We start from the raw sequence: 19,738 nt of genomic DNA, 5'->3' as shown, positions 1-19,738 counted from the left end.
GGCCACTGAGATTGGTGGGCTTGTTTACTGCAGCCAAGGCCACTATGCTCTGAGTCTGTGGTTCCCCCAAATGCCTGGCAGAGCGAGCTGGTGTCCAAGGGTGGAGGCCCAGGGCCTGTGCAACTCTGTGGATGCCCAATGGCCATAGGGACAATGGGTTACACCTATTCCCAACACATCTCCCTGAACTTCTGGGGAAGTTGACGTGTTAACACCTGGGGTGATCCGGGTTATATTAAGAGCGGCTCATCAACTCACATCCAAGGGCACAGAAGGGAGAACATGGCAGCAGGACCTGGAGATAACTAGTCACGTTGCATCCACAGTCAGGAAGCGGAGAGACGGATGCTGGTGCTCACTCACTTTCTCCTGTTTGTTTAGTCTAGTACCCTAGGCCAAGGTGCCACCCACAGTCAGGGTGGGGCTTCTTACCCGAATACATTGAATCTAGAACCCCTTCTGCAGACATGCTCACCAGCCTGTCTTCTAGGTGATTTTAGATCTTGTCAAATCGACCATCAAGGTTAACCATCATGAGGGAACTGTCACCGCTAACTCTCCCATTCCTAAGCCCGGCCCAGTGAACTTCCGGACGGCAGAGGCTGGGAGTCCAGGGGTATGGGGGAAGTAATGACGGGAACTAGTAAGGACATTGAAACCTAAAGAAGGGGAAATATTTGTCTGAGGCCTCTTAGCCCTAGTTCTAGGCTGGGCTAGAACCCCTCAGGACCTGAAGGCACCAGAGTCTTAAGCCTTTTTTCTGAGAAGCAGGCAGAAGCCTTTGACACTTGTCCTTGCAGAATCAAATTATACCCTTTCTGCAGTAAGAGTCTGGGGTCCCTTAGACTCATCCTCACCGTGTTCCCTGTCCCAAGGTCCTGTTCTAAACCTGGTGCTTCTCCTCTAGGGGATGGCTACTACCTGGCTGTGGGTGGAGCTGTGGCCCAACAAAACTGGTCCCACATAACAACGGTTCTTCAGGATCAGAAGTTCCGGTGCCAGCTTATGGATAGTTCTGAAGATCTGGGCCTGCTCAGTATCCAAGGCCCAGCCAGGTGAGAGAAGACAGGAACCCTGGGTTATCTGGTGCACCTAGGCCCCAGGTCCTTCAGTGGAGCCCACAGGCAGAACTACTCATCTGAACAATGGGTGCTCTGACACCTTGGGATGCTACTTGGGCTGAGGGATTTTCAAAGTAACAGGTTTGGGTCAACCCTGGACCAGGGTCAGCTTAGCTTTGCAGCCTTGTGTTCCATGACGAGCCCTTGGAGTCTCTGGCTGCTATGATTCTTCATCTCCTGAGGTGGGCAGAGCCAGGCCAGGGGTGGACCCACTCCCATCTGTAAAGAGAGCTGAGGAGAGGCCTCCGGACCCTCGCTGTGTGCCAGACAAGGCCATCCACCATTCAAGATCTATAATCCTCAACTGAGCCTTGGTCCTGATGGAGGAGGAATCAGGAACCCATGAGGATTCCCTGGGTGCTACTGAGGGTCTTAGACACAAGGATGTGGCACAGCTGTGCACCCTGGAAAGCCCACTCTGGGGAAGGGGCAGGATAGGGGAAACAGAAGAGGAGGAACGAATGCGTTGTGAACAGCCACTAACCAAGTGCAGCCAGTGGGAGCCCAAGGTGGCCTGGCCTTTACCCCTGACGCTACTGGGAGACCTGTGTGTGTGTGTGTGTGTGTGGTGTGTTGGGCTGTGTGTGGGTGTGTTGGGGTGTGTTGGAGTGTGTTGGAGTGTGTGGAGGTGTGTTGGGGTGTATTGGGGTGTGTGGGGTGTGCAGGGATTGTTGGCGTGTGTGTGGTGTGTTGGGATGTATTGGGGTGTGCGGGGTGTGCAGGGGTTGTTGGTGTGTGTGTTGTGTTGGGGTGTGTGGGGGTATGTTGGGGTGTGTGGGGGTGTGTTGGTGTAGGTGTTTTGTTGCTGTGTTGAATATCTGTAGAACAGTGACCTAAGGGAGGAAGGGCTTATTTTTGTCACAGGTTCAAAGATTGTGGGGGGAGGGAAAAGATAGGGGAAGAAAGAAGAGAGAAAAGAGAGAGGGGAGGTGAGTAGAGAGAGAGGGGAAAGTAGAAGAGAATGAGGAGAAAAGAGAGAAGAGAGGGGAAAAGAGAGGGAGGGAGGGAGAGTGGGAGGGAGAGAGAAAGAGAGGAGATCACACTACAAGGGCTTATTCCTTTTTCTTTTTCATTGTCTGGTGTCCATGTCACCCGCATTCAGAGCAGGTCTCTGAAATGCCCGGTGATAACTCCTGGAGGCTCTCCCTCGTAAGCTAGGAGGCATCCCTCAGTCCAAACAAGTTGACGAGGTCAGCCATCCCAGGTGGTTGTAATCGCTCTTTTCTTATTGATGAAACAGAGGAAGAAACATTTTCCAGGGTCACACAGTTCCTGGGAGCCAAGGCAGAGGGAGATGGGGACCCCCTGGACCTATCAGGTGCTCTCATACCCTCATCACCACCCCAGCCAGGAAGTCAAAAGTCCTCATGAGAAGCTGCACCTGGACTAGATGGTACTCCTTGGTGACCAGCAAGGTGCCATGTGTTGGGTCCAGAGATGCAGGCCTGTGCTAGGTGGATCCCCTGGGCCTAGACTGGAAATGAGGCATGAAACAGCTTGAAGGATGGGGAGACAGGACAGATGGGAGCCGCTTCTTGGGAGAGCGGAAAGATGCATTCCTGAGAAAGGGCTGCCAGGACTCCCGGGGGCGCAGTATTATGCAGTGGTAACATCTCTTCCACCCTGGGTGTCCTGCTGGGACCCTGACTACTGTGCTCAGACTTTGCTGTGGTGTCCATTTTCCCTGGCACCTTGGGCTTGACCAAACTAGCAACTCCTGGCTGACTCTAGACCCTGGTCCCCACTCTGAGAACAGGAGGGGCACCAAGTGGTAGTCTTTGCTGAGCGCCTTTCAGGGACAGCTGGCTGAAGGTAAGTCTTGACGAGCCAGGAAGAGGCACAGGTGGTGAGGACTGCCACATTGGGGACATGGAAGCCATTTATTTGAGTGTTTAGAGCATTTGATTAGCATCTGACTGCAGGGTCTGGGGTGTTGTGAGTGTGGCTTCCAGCCCCCCTCCCCAGGAGACTGAAGCCCATAGATCAGCTTGAAGGAGTAGCGTCCCACCTGCTGCACCACAGGGCCCATTCTGACCTTCAGGAGACTCCAGTTTCAGTGCCTGGTGACCTTGGACAGGCCTGAGCTATTTAGAGAGTGAGGGAGGAGAGGAGAGAGCGATACCAGACAGATCAAGGTGAAGCCCCAGGGGACAGCAAGGTGGCAGCCTCTAGGCTGGCAGCTCTCCTCCCCGCCTCTTCCAGAAGATTCTCCTTCCATATGAGTAGTAATGTCACCAGTACAAACAGGTCTGGTTACTAAGCTGTGTGGGGAGCACTTAGCATAGCACCTGGGGTCATGGTGGGTGCTATGTGACTGCTACTTGGAAGGATTTCTGGAAGTTGGCTATCTCTGAGCCAGCCAATATGGCAGCTGCTGAGCCTTTTCCTGGCTCTTGACCTCTTTTTTTTTTTTTTTTTTTTTTTTTTTGGCAGCTGAGTTTTCAATTTAATGAGCTTCATTCAGTTCAAACAGCTTCCTGGGGTTGCTGGGGACACACTGAGCTATGTGGGATGGTCACAGTTGTCAGTACTGGACTTGTGCTTTTGTGGTTCTGTGAGGGTTGATTAGGTCTCCATTTGGCAGCCCGGGCTGAGGCATGCGAGGGTCTGGGACTGGCCCCTAGGACTCTAGGTGGCCTCTTTCCTCAGGCCACCTGTTCTTCTCCAAGGAAGGACAGCAGCCTTGGCAGACCTGGGTGTCTGTCCTCTGGAACTGACACCTAGGTCACAATCTTCCAAGCCCCACTATATGGGCCATCTGTATCACCTATGCCCCATGAGGAAGACAGCGCAAGCCCTATCTATCCTGCCAGGCTACCTCTGTGTTGTGTGGCTGCCCCAGGGCTGTGGGAGCCTGGATTCTAGGAGGTCTGGATGCAGCAGAGCTGAGTTGAATCTCTAGGACTGGTGCCACGTGGGGCTGGGGTTACATAAGGATCTTGGCAGAAGGCAGCGCTGAGCACCTCAGGCGGGCGTGGGTGGTAGCTCCCAGCTCTGTGCGGTGGGGATTTGGGCTGACTGTACTTCTGAGCAGTTGCTCCAGCCCTCTGGGACCCCTGATGGGTAGAAGTGAGGGTGTTTCCAGCCCTAGGGTACATGCCCTGCTGCCCGGTCGAGCCCAGATGCTCATAACAGGTACCGCTCACCAGATAACTGTGTGCCAAGCAGAGAGTATTGTAGGGTCCTGTTGGCGAGGAGCCCCTGGCTTAGAGGACTGGGTACAGCAAGGGGAGAGAGAAAAATGGCAGAGGCCTCTGTAGTTACACAGGGACACCTGTGGGACCCCTGGGGAGGGAACCTGACTCAGACAGTAAGTCTGGGGCACTTCCTAGAGCAGATGACTGCTGGCTGAGTCAAGAGCTGCAGGGTGACAGGCTATGTGACAGGCAGCAGGACAGGAGTGTGCAGGGACACAGGAGAGGAGACCTGGGAGGAGGCGCATGGCTTGGTGGTGGGCAAGCTCAGAGCAAGAGCCTGCAAGATTTGTGTATTCAGCAGTGGGAGAGCCTGAGGTAGGCTGCAGAGGGGTGGGGAGGTGGGAAGGGGAGACTGCAGGGCTGAGACCGATGAGGAACGCGGTAGACTACGCTTCTGTGACCTCTGTGACACAGCTTCGAGCAGCTGTGTCATGAGTGTAAACCATGTTGTGGCTTAGGAAAGCAATGAACTTGGCGGTAGAGGTGGCTGTAACAGGACCCAGTTTGGGGAGGATGAGTCTAATGCTTCAGGGATATCCTAGCTGGGTACAGCCCCTGTCTTTACGAAGGTGATGGCCACCAGGAGGCTGAGACCCACTGAGGATGGGACACTTGGGCCTGGTTGGAGGATGCACGGGATGGTGGTGGTGGCCGTGAGGGTGGTAGCCGTGGCGTGGCGGCGGTGGCGGTGGCAGTGGTGCACTATAGTGTCCTTGTGCTCTCCTGCTGGCTCCTGTCTCCTCACTACAACTTGAACTTCAACTCTCCTGTATAAAACAGAGACCACTATTGCCATCTTCTCTCAGTGACCACCATGGTGCCTCAGGTGAGATCCAGAGTGCCTGGCGGTTGGGTAACTGTTTTAGTTTACCTGCCTAAGGCCAGAGCTCATCCGTAGTCTGGCCTTCCCGACTCTTCTTGGCCTTGACAGTCCGTAGGAAGGTGGCTTTCTCACAGTGGTACTTGCGGAGTACCCACCAGAATGTCTACGTACATGTCACATGCTGTCCTCCCTCGTGCACTTCCTGGCCCTGGATCCCTGAGGTGAGTGGTTCCATGACTGACCATTCTGTGCTTGTTCACAGCCGTGCTGTTCTCCAGGATGTGGTCGATGCTGACCTGAGCAACGAGGCCTTCCCCTTCTCCACCCACCAGCTGGTGAAAGCTGCAGGGCACCTGGTAGGTAGCCATGGCCACCAGCCTCTAGGGTGTGGGCGGCAGCAACTTTTAGCAAAGGTGGGGTGGACCTGGGAGTCTGGGATTTAAGGCAAGGCTCTATCTCCTGGGCTTCAGCCCCAGTGTCAGAGACTATGGCAGTCAGCCTGACCCTGGAGGGACTCAGAGAGGGGAGACAGGGGCCACAGGGCTGTGCTATCTGTCCGCTGCTTGGTATCTCTCATGTGCCAGGCTCATCCGGGAAGAACCTTCATTGCTTGCACAGATGATGTTGCGCCCTCTCCTTAGAGCTGCGTAGCATATTCCTCTAAGCCAGGTTAACTACTGCCTCCCTCTGAGAGTTCTCTGCGGGCTCCTGCATCTCCTAGGGAGCCTACTCCTTCCTTGTGATCGTCCTAGTATTGTAGATGTGGGGGAGCCTGGCCAGACCCCCAATACTCTTTCACACCAATTTCTAGAAGTTTAAGGCTATGTGCCAAAGCCAGGCTCTTTCAAGGTTATCAATGTTATCTTCCCCCAGGGTCCCCTGGACTTCATAGGACTCTCTAGGGGACTCTGGGCAGGAGTCTTGGCCCTAGCTCCAGGCTGGACCCTTCATTTACTGGGCCTCAGTCTCCTGGTTAAAAAGGATACATTGTGATTTCCACCTGGGATTCTCAAAGCTGAGGGAGAAGCTGATGGCCCATATTCACCAAGTGCCTCCACCCCCTCCCGTGGGAGACCAGAGACCCTGGCCTCTGCTCCCGGACACAAGCAGTACCCCACTAGAGGTGACTATGGGTGTCCTGAAAAGGCTGGCTTGCCCTCTGAGGTCCTCCTGGACCACTTATTCCTTGTTGCTTCACAGTGACCTCAGGCCTTGCTGAGTGACTCTGGGTGTCTTGCCCAGGCTGCCCAGATAGGAAATCCCCAAAGAACAAAGAACTATGCTGGTGACACACATGTTGCCTGCAGGAGGGCAGGGCCCCAGTTGGACGTATCCCTTCCTTTCCTCTTGGCCATCTCTGTGTTCTTGTGGGGCGAGTATGGAGGAGCATCAGTTGGAGAGTGAGATTCCTGCCCACAGAGGGGCCAGACATCCTGGGACCAGGCTGGGACCTGTCAGCAATAAACAAAGTGCCGCTGAGTGCTAGGGAGGCCGCTGCCAGAGAGAACGGGGTGATAAAGGCAGCCACGCAGGCTGCACTCCACCTCCCCCCTGGAGGCTGCACCGGGCTTCAGGAAGTGGGGTGGGGGTTCTCTGTCTAGCTTATTTCCTGCCTCATTAGTGCAAAGCCGTTTGCTGGGACCAGAGAGGGTAGGGTCTGAGAGAACGGCACAGTAGGACCCAAAGATACGGCAGCTTCCTGATCTCAGCACTCTAGCTTAGGTTGTCCATAGGGGCATCCTGGGGTCATTTGCATAGTCTAGTCAGCATCCAGAGTCTAGCTTTGGTTAGGGTCAGAGGAGAGAAGAGCTGCATCTCTCCTCCACTGTGCTGAGGCTTGGCGTAGCCTCAGTCTGTGTGTGGTTTGGATGTTCATGGAAGGCAGACCAGGTGGGAACATATCCCCTCCTGTCAAGATCAGCATCCTCCCCCCGTCAGCAGGACCACCGTGGGGGGAGCTGCATGGGATTTCCAACTCCAGCTGCTCCCTCCTCCGGGACCCTATTCTGGCCATGGACGCCTCCCCAGCCCTCCCAGGCTGCCTGGGAATCTTCACCTGGGGCCTGGGAGTTAGGCCAGAGCTCAGGATGAGCTGACACAGAACTCACACTGCCCAGGGTCATGGGCAGGCCAAGCCCAAAGTAGGTGTCTGGTTTGGGGGATGTCCTCACTGGCTATGCCTGGCTTCTGCCAGGCTGAATACAGTGACATAAAATATGTATGAAATAATGTCCATAGCCCAGCCAGATGACAGAGGCCCATTATCCCAGCTATGCAGGAGACTAGGCAGCAGAACTGAAAGTTCAAGGCCAGCCAGGTCAACTTAAAAAGATCCTTTCTCAAAATAACAAGTAAAAAGAGAGCTGGGAATAGCTCGGTTGTGAAATGCTGGATTAGTATGTGTAAAACCCTGTGTTGAATTCACAACACTGTAAAAAAAAACAAAAAGAAAAAAAAACCATCTCAAACTCTCATTCTGTTTCCAACCATGGCTGTGCAGCAAAGACTGGGTACTGAGCCTAAGTCAGACTCCACTTCCGCAGCACAATCTTGGACCGCGATCTTGGCCAGCCCTGGGACAGGGTCATGGTCCAGAGTTCATGACATGATTGCATAATGATGGCCTTCCCCATGTGGCAAGGGCATGCTGACAGGCACATGTCACCTGACTCTTAGGCATGTTGTAAAACATGAGAAAATTCAAGAAAGCTGGTCTATCCACCCATTATCACATCTGCCTGTTTGTAACCATGCCAGGCCTGGTTTCTGCAGAGTGGCGTTGGTCTGCATACTGTATCCTTCTCTAGTCGTTTGCAATATGCAAGAACCTGTGTCCACTCCCCTGCCTCAGTGGCACCCATGCTCAAACACCATGGGGTCTTGAGATGCTCTTGGGAGCAGTCTGGTGGCAGATATATCCTTGTACACGGTACTATGACTTCTGTCCTAAGAAAGGAACTACTAAATGAACCTACTGATTCTGAGATACAGCTTGCGCTACCCACTTATTCTTGGCTGCATCCCTTTTCAGTGATGCCCTAGATCTGGTAGGATAGGGGAAGACGGTACTCTCAAGACCAAGGACCTAGTCTTGGGGAAAGTGGATGTGTAGTGAGCTGGAAAGCCCAGAATCCTGCAGAGTCCTGAGCTTTGCCTAGAAGATGGTGCATGAGAGAACATTTAACATGGAAAGTCTTCATGTCCATTTCAACTATCTGGTCACATCACACAATGGAGTTATTAGATAGGCCTGTGTCTTTGAGACCAGACCAGCAGTGCCCTATCAAAACTGGCCCCATGGCATTTATTGGCAATTTATTGACACCTCCTGGTGTCATGTCCATATGGCACCATTGTGGACTGTCAGGGAGTTCTTGTGTTCCAGTCTGAACCCCTGGTTTTATTCTTTATTGTACAGCTTATTTCCCCTGCTCCCCCCAACAGCCCTTCCCCTGGCTTTAGAATGATCTCCAGATGTGTTGGCTAGGAGCACCTGTGGGACTGGGCCAGATCTAGTGCCAAGAAGGCAGGTGCAGCCCCCACCCTCTGTGAGTGCATCCCCACCCATGGGCTCAAGGGAGCCTGCAGCTGCGGCCCAGGGTAGTGGAGAATGGCTGCCACTGCCCAGGAGCTGATGGACTGAGAGTCCCTGGGAGATGCACACAGGGAGAACTGGGTCTCAGTAAGAGGAGTTTGACATGGAGATGCTAGACTCAAAGTAATGCCTTTACTGCAGGCACCCCTGCCTGAGGATGGCCCATGAGGCCAGCAGTTGCCTTTGTACTTCCTATCCTCTTGCTGGTTCCAGCCTACACTCACCCTCTGTGGCCCACCGTACCATGAGAAGGAAAGTCACCATGAGATAGCAACAGGAGACCTTCCCTTGTCACCCCACTGAGTCTGGGGCCTGGCTCCTTGAGCCAGGTTACAGTGATTCACTGTAACAAGAAAGGTCTGCCTTGGTGTGGTTCAGTCTCCACCCAGAAACATTTGATGCTAGTCCCCAAGCACAGACAGCTATCCTCTCTTGTTCTACTTGCTCAGAGGTCTTGGCCACACAGATCAGGAGGACCTCCGAGGACAGGAGTCGTCAGGTAGCTGATGAACACAGCTCCCAGGACATGTAGACTGGGGTGGCAGTGCAGGCACAGGCTGCAGCTGAGGTTGTCTAAGACTGTACCCTGCCAGGGACTCCTGTCCTGGTGGCCCCACCTTCTCCCAAGGGCCCCAAAGAGGGTTAGGCCAAAGAGATCAAGATTGTCCCCGGGGTGCCCATGCTAACCTGGAAAGTTGTCTTTCAGTGTGGATCAGGACACACATCCAAGGTGGCTTAAGCCCTCCTATTTCTTGGCCAGAGATAGAGTGCCAGTTCAGCCTCTGGTGGCAGTTCAAGCTGCAGAGGCTGACTGACCACAGCCCTGACCCCAGGCAAGCGGGAGGAGGGAGCAGGGATCTGGGCCACACATATGAAGGGATAGTATAGACCAATGCTTCTGTATTACACTGACTTTCAGAGCTGGGAGGCAGACACTGGCTTCCAGCCTTGAACCAGCCTTCCTGGGCCTCAGTTTCCCCAGCTGTAGTGCAAAGTCTAGACAACGTTGAAAGTCCTTTCTAGAGCATCACGTCTATCTGTCCCAATCATGAATCCTCTTGGAATCCAGGGGGAAATTTCATATTCTAAGTGATATCTTGTTCTGGCTTAAAACTATGTTGACGAACTGTCCATCAGCAAGCGGAGGCTCTGGGGCCAGAACGTGGAGGCAGGCCACATATTTATAGATCGATTGGTGTTGAGCCCGCCAGCTGCAGGAGAGGAATGTGTGCATCTGCAGAGTCAGCAAACCCCAGGTCGAGCAGAGACATGAGCAATGACATCGATGCATGCCACGTTCTGCAGACCCAGGCCCGGGGACAGAGGCCCAGAACCCCGCTGGGGTTGCCAAGCTCCACTCATGACAGGACTTGGTCACAGATGCCCAGCCAGACGTCACTGACTTTTGCAATAGTGCTTCTCTGAGATGCTTGTGCCTGGGCCAGGCAGCTACAGTCTTTGGATTCCTAGAGGAAGAGGGGGGCTGGGGAAAGCGAGTGTCCACTCAGCAGCCAACAGACCAGCTGTCTTTGCTCCTCAAATATTTGTGTCAAGGCCAGCGAGATTCCCCTGTGGGGAAGAGCTTTCCCGGCGAGTCTCCCAGAGCTCAGCTCAGTCAGTACTGGGTCAGACACGGTGTTCTCAGCGCCTCAGCTGAGGACACCCCCCCCACACACACACACCCAGCTGAGACCAGGTCCCCCTTAAAAAACAGCAAGCCCCAGGCTGGCCATCTTCATGAGGCAGAACAGTAAAGCAATTTCCCTCTCAAAATTAATATCAAATCAGAAGGAAATTGGATTTCTTTCCTGGCGGTGAAGAAATCCTAGCCTTTAACTGCTGTGATTCCATTTGCTCAGGATAGATCATGCTCATACCGCGTGCGTTTGATAAACTACCAAGTACCACCGAGGACGCATTCACACAGAGTGCAGCTGCCTAGAAACTTGTACTGGGAAGCCGGCACAGCTCTTCAGAGCCCTCAGACAGCCGTAGTATGTTATACTCCAGTTCTGTGACACAGCCAAGAAAGATACGGCATCCGCAGTCTGGGCATGTGTTCCCTGCCACTATTCAAGCTGTCAGTGGGGGCAAAAATGCTTGCCAGGAAAATGTAGGAACAAGGCCTGGCTGGAACGAGGTCAGGTCGCCCTGTGTGACCCCAGGTTGAACTGAGTGGGAGTGGTATATGTCCTTTCTTTCCAGGTTTCTGTGACCCACTCCTCTTGTCTGCGGGTGCAGACATCTTTATCTTCTGCTTGAATTCTGGGATCTCAGTTTAGAGATGCTAGGACAGGAATTTCCTCAGGGGAGGGGCTGGAAGGCGATCGTTGACAGATCTAGCCTGCCTAAGGCCAGAGGGGTAGACCCCAGGGCCGGCAGCTCTAGGAGAGATTTCAAGCAGTATTGGTTAAGAACTGGATGCTTATGCCTATCTTTAGCAGATGGATTCTACTCATTGTGCCCATTGCCACCACTATACCATCACTATCGCCGTTACTACCGTTATCACCACCACCAAAATCACCATCACCATCATCATCACCATTACCACCAACACCACACTATTACCACCATCTTCATTACTACCCCCCCCCACTACTAACACCATTATGATAGTGTTGGCTATTACGATGACCATCATCTCCCTTATCATTTCTATCGCTATTACCATTGCCACTATCTTTATCACCTCCGCTATCACTACCGTCATTACCATTACCACCATCAGCACCACTACCGCCTTCATCATTTCCAACACCATCACCATTACCACTTTCATCATCACCATCACCTTTATCACCATCACCACCACTACCATCACCTTTGCTACGTTTACCACCATCACCACCACTGCCACCATCACCGTGACTTTCATCATTATCCTCACCATTACCACCATCACTACCACAAACATCACAGTCGTCATTACCATCCACTATCATCACCATGGCCACCATAACTTTCACCGTTACTACCATCACCAGCATTAGCACCCTGGTGTCGTCATCATGAGATTCACTGCTATCCTCACCTTCCACCCTCCTAGCCTCCAAGCCAGACAAGTATGCAAGAGGGAGTACCCTCCAAGGTGATGTTTTTAGAATTAGAGTATCTTGGCAATCTCTTGAGGCTTTGAATGGAATTTCCTTCAGTCCCACCCTGACTTCCTTACCCTCTCCCGTAGGTTTGGGCCCAGGTTGCACCTGCTCAGGTGTCTGTGCACCCTTCCTTCTGTCCTCTGGTGGGTCCTTGTTTGTTTAAGGATGACTGAACTTGGAAGATGCACCCAGTGTGCTGGAAACCTTATGATACTGCCAGGGGATAGTGTGATAGCAAAGGCTTTGGCTGTCTTCTCAAGCCCCTACTCTCTGGGTGGCACATATACAGGGCATCCCCCAGGAATGCCTTGACTTCCCCTGTCCTGGCACCAGCATGGCCTTCAAGCTACAGCTAAGGTTAGTCTGGGTGCCTTCTTGGATTCTTAACCCCTCCCTGCACAGCTGGTGGGAAGCTAGGCAATGTGCATGAAGTGGGATCTAATCTCTTGGCCTTTTGAATGAAATCCCAGCTCCTTCTCTCAAATCAGTACTCAAGAGTGGAGGTGTCTTTCAGAGTTTTGGACCTGGGAGTAGAAGGCCAAACCCTGCTCTGCCACCGAAGTCTTCAAGGCCTCTTTGGAGCTTACCCAACTTGAAGGACCAGTGTTATTAATAATATGCCTGCTCAATCATTGGTCACCTGAAAGCAGCCATGCTGGCTAACATTGACACCAGGGGAACTGGTAGAGGTTATGGGACAGTTCTGCCTCCCAACATCTCTTAGTCACATGCCTTTATAGATGTCACTGGGTCTTGAACAATGACCTGCCCTCCCTGGGTCCCTGACTTGACTGTATTTTAGGGTGATTGTCTTGTCCCAGGAGGCAAAGACTGTGACTGGGCAGTTTCACTGAAGCAGAAGCTGAGACTCAAAGGCAAGGCCTATTGCCAGGGAGAAGCATTCAGTCTCCAGTTTAAAGCTCTGTCCTTGACTAGCCTATGACCTTGGCCCTTATGGCATCTGCCCTGGTTGGGTGGCTGACTCCTCATCTGTCCTGCATTAGTTGGCTGCCAGGAGGGCTGGACAGTGTACTCTGAACTGCCAAAGGTTAGGATCCTGGGACTGTGTCTTAGACCCGAAGGGGTGCTTGAAGGTGGATGACTGTGGAATGGGGGCTCAGAGCCTTGTCTTGCCTTGGGCTTGATGCTTGTGTCAGGTTAGTGATCTTGCCTAGAATGGAACAGATATGGCCGAACCTCTACTGTGAAAAGCCCTGGGCTGGGGCCTGGAAGCTTTGCTAGGAAATTTTGGTTTCTCATCTTGCGTGTCCTGGGCTGAGCCTGAGTCTGCTGATCACTATAGTGGGGGCTGCTGGCTGTCTAGCAGGGACCTGGTGCTGGGTGGTGGGATAAGATGAGGTCTCCTGAACCTGCTGTAATGAACAATGGTTAGCAATGCCCTGAATAACACAGGTAATGAGCAGAAGAACTCTGCTCTCATCTTTGGGGACCAATGGAACCCTGCAGAATACCAGAGTTGGGCAGCCAGGAGAAGAATGTCCTGGACTGGTTCGGATTGGTGATGATATTGACCAAGGTGTGCAGGTTTCCAAGGCTTCAGTCCTTTAACTGGCCTCTGTAGAGACATTCTTGACCTGCTGCTTTCTGCCATCCACGGTTCCGAGGCCAGGGTATCTGTTTCTATTTTGATGCGTGGACACAAGCTAAACTGTTTACATCAGGTAACACACATCTGTTACCTATATTTCTTTGTATGTGTAGTGTATTTGAGTGTTCATATTTGTGTATGTGCATTCAGGTGTATGAGTATGTACATGCATGTGGAGTCCAGAGGAGAATACGGGGTGTCTTCCTCAATTGCTCTCTATTTTGAGACAGGGTCTCTCACTGAACCTCAAGCTCACAGCTGGGTTAGTCTGGCTGCCAGTGAGCCCCAGGCATCCTCGAATCTCAGCTTCCCCAGCACTGAGATTACAGACGTGAGCCATCAAGCCTGGCTGGGGATCAAACTCATGTTCTTAAGCCTGCATCGCAAGCCCTTTGCCAATGACCCGTCTCCCCACTTATTCATTTACTTTCACATCTATCTATCTATCTATCTATCTATCTATCTATCTATCTATCTATCTTCTATCTTCTATCTCTATCTATCTATCTATCTATCATCTATCTATCTATCTATCTATCTATCTATCTATCTTCTATCTCTATCATCTATCTATCTATCTTCTATCTCTATCATCTATCTATCTATCTATCTTCTATCTCTATCATCTATCTATCTATCATCTATCTATCTATCTTCTATCTCTATCATCTATCTCTATCTATCTATCTATCTATCTATCTATCTATCTATCTATCATCTATCTATTGACTAATTGTGTGTGTGTGTGTTTACAAGCACATAGACATATGTCACGAAGGGAGGTCCCATGGGAGTAGGTTTTCTCCTTCTGCTATGTGAACTCTGGTTACAGAACTCAGGTCGTGAGGCTGAGTGGCAGGCACTATCCACCTTCGCTGAATAATCCATCTCATTGGATTATCCTCATCTCATCTCATGCCCTGAGACCAACTTGTTTTGATGCCACATACGAGTGTGATAACGCAACACTTACCATCAGGGGCTATCTTATTACACTTAACAAATGACAAGGGATAACTCTTTTGCTTGTTTTGTTTTTCTGAGACAGGGTTTCTCTCTGCCGTCCTGGTTATCCTGGAGTCTCTGTAGACCACACTGGCCTCAAACTCAGAGATCTGTCTGCTTCTGCCTCCTGAGTGCTGGGGTTAAAGGTGTGCGCCACCACTGCCTAGTTTAAGGACTAACCTTTTTAATGTCTGGATATTATTCCATTGGGTACATGAAGTACATTTATGTTGAGTGACATCATGCAGTGAACCTGGGAGTGTAGGCTTATCGTCAACATACAGCTCTCATTTCATAAAGCATTGCGGCTCCGCTTCTCTCTCTTCCCTCCAAGACCTGCTTCATCTTCATCTTCATCTTCATCTTCATCACCCGTCACTGGGCACAGCACGGAGCTCTTCCCTGCTCCCTGGGTTTGCTCTCCCGCCTTCATCTGTCCCCTCTCTCTTTCAAGCAATTGAGACACAGACAAAATGCACCTTATCCAGGTCCTCAGGCCTCAGTTTTATCTCCCTGGAAGGGAGTTGTTGGATTTTACCATCTTAATTCTTTGCGGGGGGGGGGGGGGGACGCATAGCCTCCTGAATACTGGGTTTATGCCCAGCTTCAGCCATTTTAACCCTCCTCTCCAGTAGTGTGAGCATCTTCACTCTGTTGGGAGACAGCTTCAGAATGTTTTATTTTGATCAGCTAGTACTCAAACACATCAGACAGAGTGTTTCTCAACCCTGGTCCTGGAAAGGACCTCCCATGGATCTCTGCCACGTAGACCCTCTGTGACTGGCTTGTGTCACTTGGCACAGCCTTGGGGTTCACCCTCATCTCAGCATGGGTCAGGGCATCCTTCCTAACACACAGGTGACTGCTGTCCTGGGTCGGTGAACCCAGGCTGCTTCTGCCTCCAGCTGCTGTGGTGGAGGTGTGAAAATTCCTCTTTGAGCTCTGCCTCCCCTATTGGGGGGATGTTTACCCATAAAACTGGGCCACGCCACCTCGTTTACTTTACAATTTCTAGAGGGTGTCCCTTTTCCATGGTGACAGCGCCATTGTATGTCCGTGCCAGCTTGTGCAAAGTGCTGGTTTCTCTACACCCTCACTAGCATCTGGTATTTTTTTTTGTTTTGCTTTTTGTAAAATTTGCGATACATTTATTTACTTGTACACTAGGACACATGTGTCGTTGCATGCCTGTGGATGTCAGAGAACAATGTAAGAGTCAGGTCTGTCCTTCTGCCATGTTGGTCCTAGGGGTGGGACCTGGGTCCTCAGGCTTGGCAGCAGGCACCTTTACCCACTGAGTCCTTGTTTTGCCCCTGTTTTGTTTTAAAATAAGAAAAAAAAATTGTTTTATGCTTTTGGTATCTCAAGACGGTGTTTCTCTGAGTAGCCCTGGCTGTCCTGGAGCTTTCTCTATAGACCAGGCTGGCCCCAAACTCAGAAAGCCATCTGCCTCTGCCTCTGCCTCTGCCTCCCAAGTGCTGGGATTAAAGGCATGTGCCATCACCACCCTGCTGAAAGAGTTGGGTTTTTAGTTGCGGAAGTGCACGTGTGTCTGTATGATGAAGATCACCTGGTCACCTATCTGGGACCTTACTTCCAGATGCTCTGAGTCTCTGTCACTGTGACAGTGCCACACTGTTTCCGTTGCTGTGGCCTGGCTGCTGTCTGTTTTGGGATGAAAAAGAGCGATTCCCCCAGTTTTGTCAGTTTTCAAAACCAATTTGGCTCTTAGTGTTGAGAGTCCGTATGAGTTTTCAGAGGTTGTTTTCTGTCTCTGCAACTTAATAAATATCAGTGGGACTCTGCAAGGTCTGTGTGGCCTCTGTGACTGCTCTGGGTACTTCGAGCATCTTAGCAATACGTCTCCCAACCCCTACACACGGGATGTCTTTGAATTTGTTTGTCGTCTTAAAATCCTTTCACCTCTTGGTTGGGATTATCCCTGTTCATCTGAGTGCTGGCACGAAGGAAATGGCTCTGATTTCCTCTTTGATTTTGTTTTTGAACTTTTGAGATGCTCTCATGCAGCCCAGCTGCCCTGAAGCTTCCTACGTAATTGGGGATGGTTTTGAACCACTCAATCCTTCTGCCTCCACCTCCCAGTCTCTGGGATGGCAGCTGTAAGCCCCCATTCCTGGTTGAGTTTCTGTTTCTGGGTTGTTTACTGCTAGCTCGTAGAGACGGAGGACTTTTGTGTTGGCTTTGTGTCTCAAAATTGCTGAATTTGTTTAATATGGACTCTTGAGGGTGAGAAAATGGTTTTAACAAAACCTGGTTCAAGGCCCTTCCTGCCAACCTTGCACAATTCTGGACCAGTCCATTGCCAACAGCATCTTTCAAGGAGCTCTGCCTCCTTTCAAGCTTTCTTTAGTTTGTATTTTTTTTTTTTGTGGTGCTGGGAATCAAACCCAGGGCCTTCCACATGCTGGGCAAGACCCCTATCACTGAGCTGTATCCTCAGCCCTCTTGTGAGCCTTTTGAAGCCACGTGAGCCAGTAAATTGTTGTTTCCCAGAGACTGGGTTTCCTTGATTAACATAGTATTTTCTGTTTCTGTTCATTTTCCTAAACAATTCATAATTTTATTCTTTGATAAATAAAATCCCATGGTATGCATTTACTGTCCATTCATCCAGTGACAGACATCTAGGCTGGTTCCATTTCCTTGCAAGTGTGACTTGAGCAGCAATGGGTACGGTTGTGCAAGTGTCTGAGCCAGCATTTGATGGCAGGTGAATATATATCAGGCCCAGAGCTTTCTGGAATCCTGCTGCTCAGGAACCCTGTCTGAATCACATTCCTTAGGTAGGGCACAGAGCCTGAGCCCTCGAGGTGGCCGGGAGATGCCTGACCCACAGGAGTGGGGACAATGAGTTCCCGATGTCTTTGTTCTCAACCTTGTCCCATCCTTGTGTGTCAATATACATCTTATTGCCATCACAAAACATCCAACAAAGGATTTCTGAAGAAAGAAGGGCTATCGGGTGGTGATGGCACAGGCCTTTAATCCCAGCACTCAGGAGGCAGAGGCAGGCGGATCTCTGTGAGTTCAAGGCTAGCCTGGTCTACAGAGCGAGTTCCAGGACAACCAGGGCTACACAGAAACCAGCTTGAATAACAAAAACAAACAAGGAAGGAAGGGTTTATTTGAGCTCACAATTTGAGGGTCAGATCCATCATGGTGGGGAAGGTATGATGGCAGGAACTTGGGGCAGCTGTACTAGTATAGCCATGGTCAGGAGCAGAGAGAGGGACGGATGTGGGCACCAGCTCACTTTCTCGCTAACTCCGTCTAGAGCCTCCCTCAAGCATGGCTGGAGGTTTGTCTCCTGGGTGACTCCAGACCCTATCATGCTGATGGTACATGTCAACTGTCCCAGTAGTCGGGATGTTGATTCTTCAGAGTTAGCACAGGACCAAAGTCCTGGTAAGAGACAGGAACGACCCAGAGATTGGCAGCTGGAGGAGGCGGCAGACACTGAGTGTGGCAGATACAGTCAAACCATTACTTGAGTCTTTGCTCTGGGAGAAAATAGAAAGGGGTTTCCTGAGTCTCCAGACCCTGGCTCTGCCGTGCCTTGATTTGAGGCAGTGAGCCCCAAGAATAGACATGGAGATCATTTCTATTGGTTTAAGCTGCCCAGCTTCTGGTCACTTCCTTGACCGTAGGGAACCAGCTGGTCTATCCCTCCTGAGGTGTGAGGCCCGGAGGTGGAGACTGTCTCCTGCTCTCTAAGTTGAATCTTCTTCCTTTGCTTCAAGATTCCCAGATCGGCTCGTGTGAACTTTCCTCAAAAAAGCCCATTTCTTGTTGACAATCTGACCAGGCCTAGGCCTGGCTGGTAAGCGGCAGTCTGCCTGGACCTCACCAGCCTGAGGCAGCTATATCTGATTCACACCCTTTGTCTCTCCAGGTCCGGGCCATACGGCTATCCTTTGTGGGGGAGCTGGGCTGGGAGCTGCATGTCCCCCGTGAATCCTGCATACCAGTGTACCGGGCTCTGATGGCTGCAGGTGCCAAGCATGGCCTCGTCAATGCAGGCTACCGTGCCATTGACTCCCTGAGCATTGAGAAAGGTGAGTCCTGGGAGGCCACCCAAGCTACCAGAAAGAAGCTTGGGATGTTTCTGTCATTGGTGTCCAGATTTTCACATCACGAATCCCTTTATCTCCCAGCCTTGTATATTTTCTCAAACCCTCCTCATTGCCTATGCATGGGGTCTCCCAATCAGGGCTTCAGAAGTGATTCTGGGGTCCCCAGGCACACACCTGGACTCAGAGAGGTGAGACACTCCCTAGAATTCTGAGAGAGTATGTCTCAGTGGGGAGGAGTTGAATGCCTCACTGTGGGATCTTTGAGAGGTTGTTTTTTTTTGAGTTTTTAAAGAACTGAGTGCTTCATGTTTGCCTATAGGGGGATTATACTACTAGCGACACCCAGATATCTCCCGAGAGGTGAAGACTCAGAGCAGGTTGGGCTGCCGACTGGTGGCTACCTCACCTCCTTTAAAAGGTGATAGTTCAGAATGGGATCTGCCCTTCCCCAAGGGTGTTTCACTCCACTTTCCAGGTCCACTAAGCACTTCATCCTGATGGTACAAGGGACTGGAAAGCTCATGGGACTAGTCTGCTCTAGGAGCTCATATAGGAAACCTTCTGGAGTCCAGGATTCTACCCCATCTCCCTGGCTGCCTGGGTTGCTAAGTAACAGTGAAGGTGGAGATTTGGGGACTGGATAGTGTAGATTTGGGAAGCACCCCCGTGTATTTCCTAAAGACTTGATGCCCACCTCAGCTGGACCCTCGCCCCTGTCCCCCTTGTCCCACAGGCTATCGACACTGGCATGCAGACCTGAGGCCTGACGACAGCCCCCTGGAGGCAGGATTGGCATTCACCTGTAAGCTCAAGTCCTCAGTGCCCTTCCTCGGCCGTGAAGCCTTGGAGAAGCAGCGTGCCACGGGCCTCTACCGACGCCTGGTATGCCTCACTGTGGAAGAGTGAGTATTCTGGCCTGTCGGGTGATCGTCCATGCTGGAGAGGTGGTACTTACCATTTCCAGTGATAGCCCCTGGGACTGGCATTTCCTCAGATCAGCCTCCCTTTCACGATGGCCCATTACAGATGGTAAAAGTGAGGCCCAGGAGATCCAGATCCACAACACAAGATCTACATCATGTGTTGGTTAAAGCAGAACTGGTATACAAATTCTGAGTGGGCCAGGAGTGGGTCAGAGGTAGGGGTGTCAGCAGGGCGCCGGGGACATAGGGAAAGCATAACACTCTCTAATG

General features: G+C 51.5%; 1 protein-coding gene across 2 annotated transcripts in view; it reads left to right on the top strand.

Moving 5' to 3' along the window:
- Sardh (sarcosine dehydrogenase) overlaps window positions 1–19,738 on the top strand; it is a 57,250-nt gene that overhangs the window by 30,605 nt on the left and 6,907 nt on the right. The window contains exons 16-19 of one of the 2 annotated variants that reach the window (XR_005976372.1): window positions 908–1,055; window positions 5,404–5,497; window positions 18,365–18,527; window positions 19,279–19,427. Coding sequence is in view for 1 of the 2 variants with exons in the window: in XM_041674781.1 (XP_041530715.1) it covers window positions 908–1,055; window positions 5,404–5,497; window positions 18,365–18,527; window positions 19,279–19,447 (574 nt within the window). In the remaining variant the exon portion in view is untranslated. Of the gene's footprint in view, window positions 1–907; window positions 1,056–5,403; window positions 5,498–18,364; window positions 18,528–19,278; window positions 19,448–19,738 lie in introns of both variants that reach the window. The other variant, XM_041674781.1, reaches the window with a different exon arrangement.

This window comes from Microtus oregoni, unplaced genomic scaffold, assembly GCF_018167655.1.
Source record: "Microtus oregoni isolate MIOR12 unplaced genomic scaffold, Mior012 000025F_ref0000491, whole genome shotgun sequence".
NCBI lineage: Eukaryota > Metazoa > Chordata > Mammalia > Rodentia > Cricetidae > Microtus > Microtus oregoni.
Note: the sequence above shows the minus strand (reverse complement) of the source record. Positions and strands in the feature narration are given on the sequence as shown.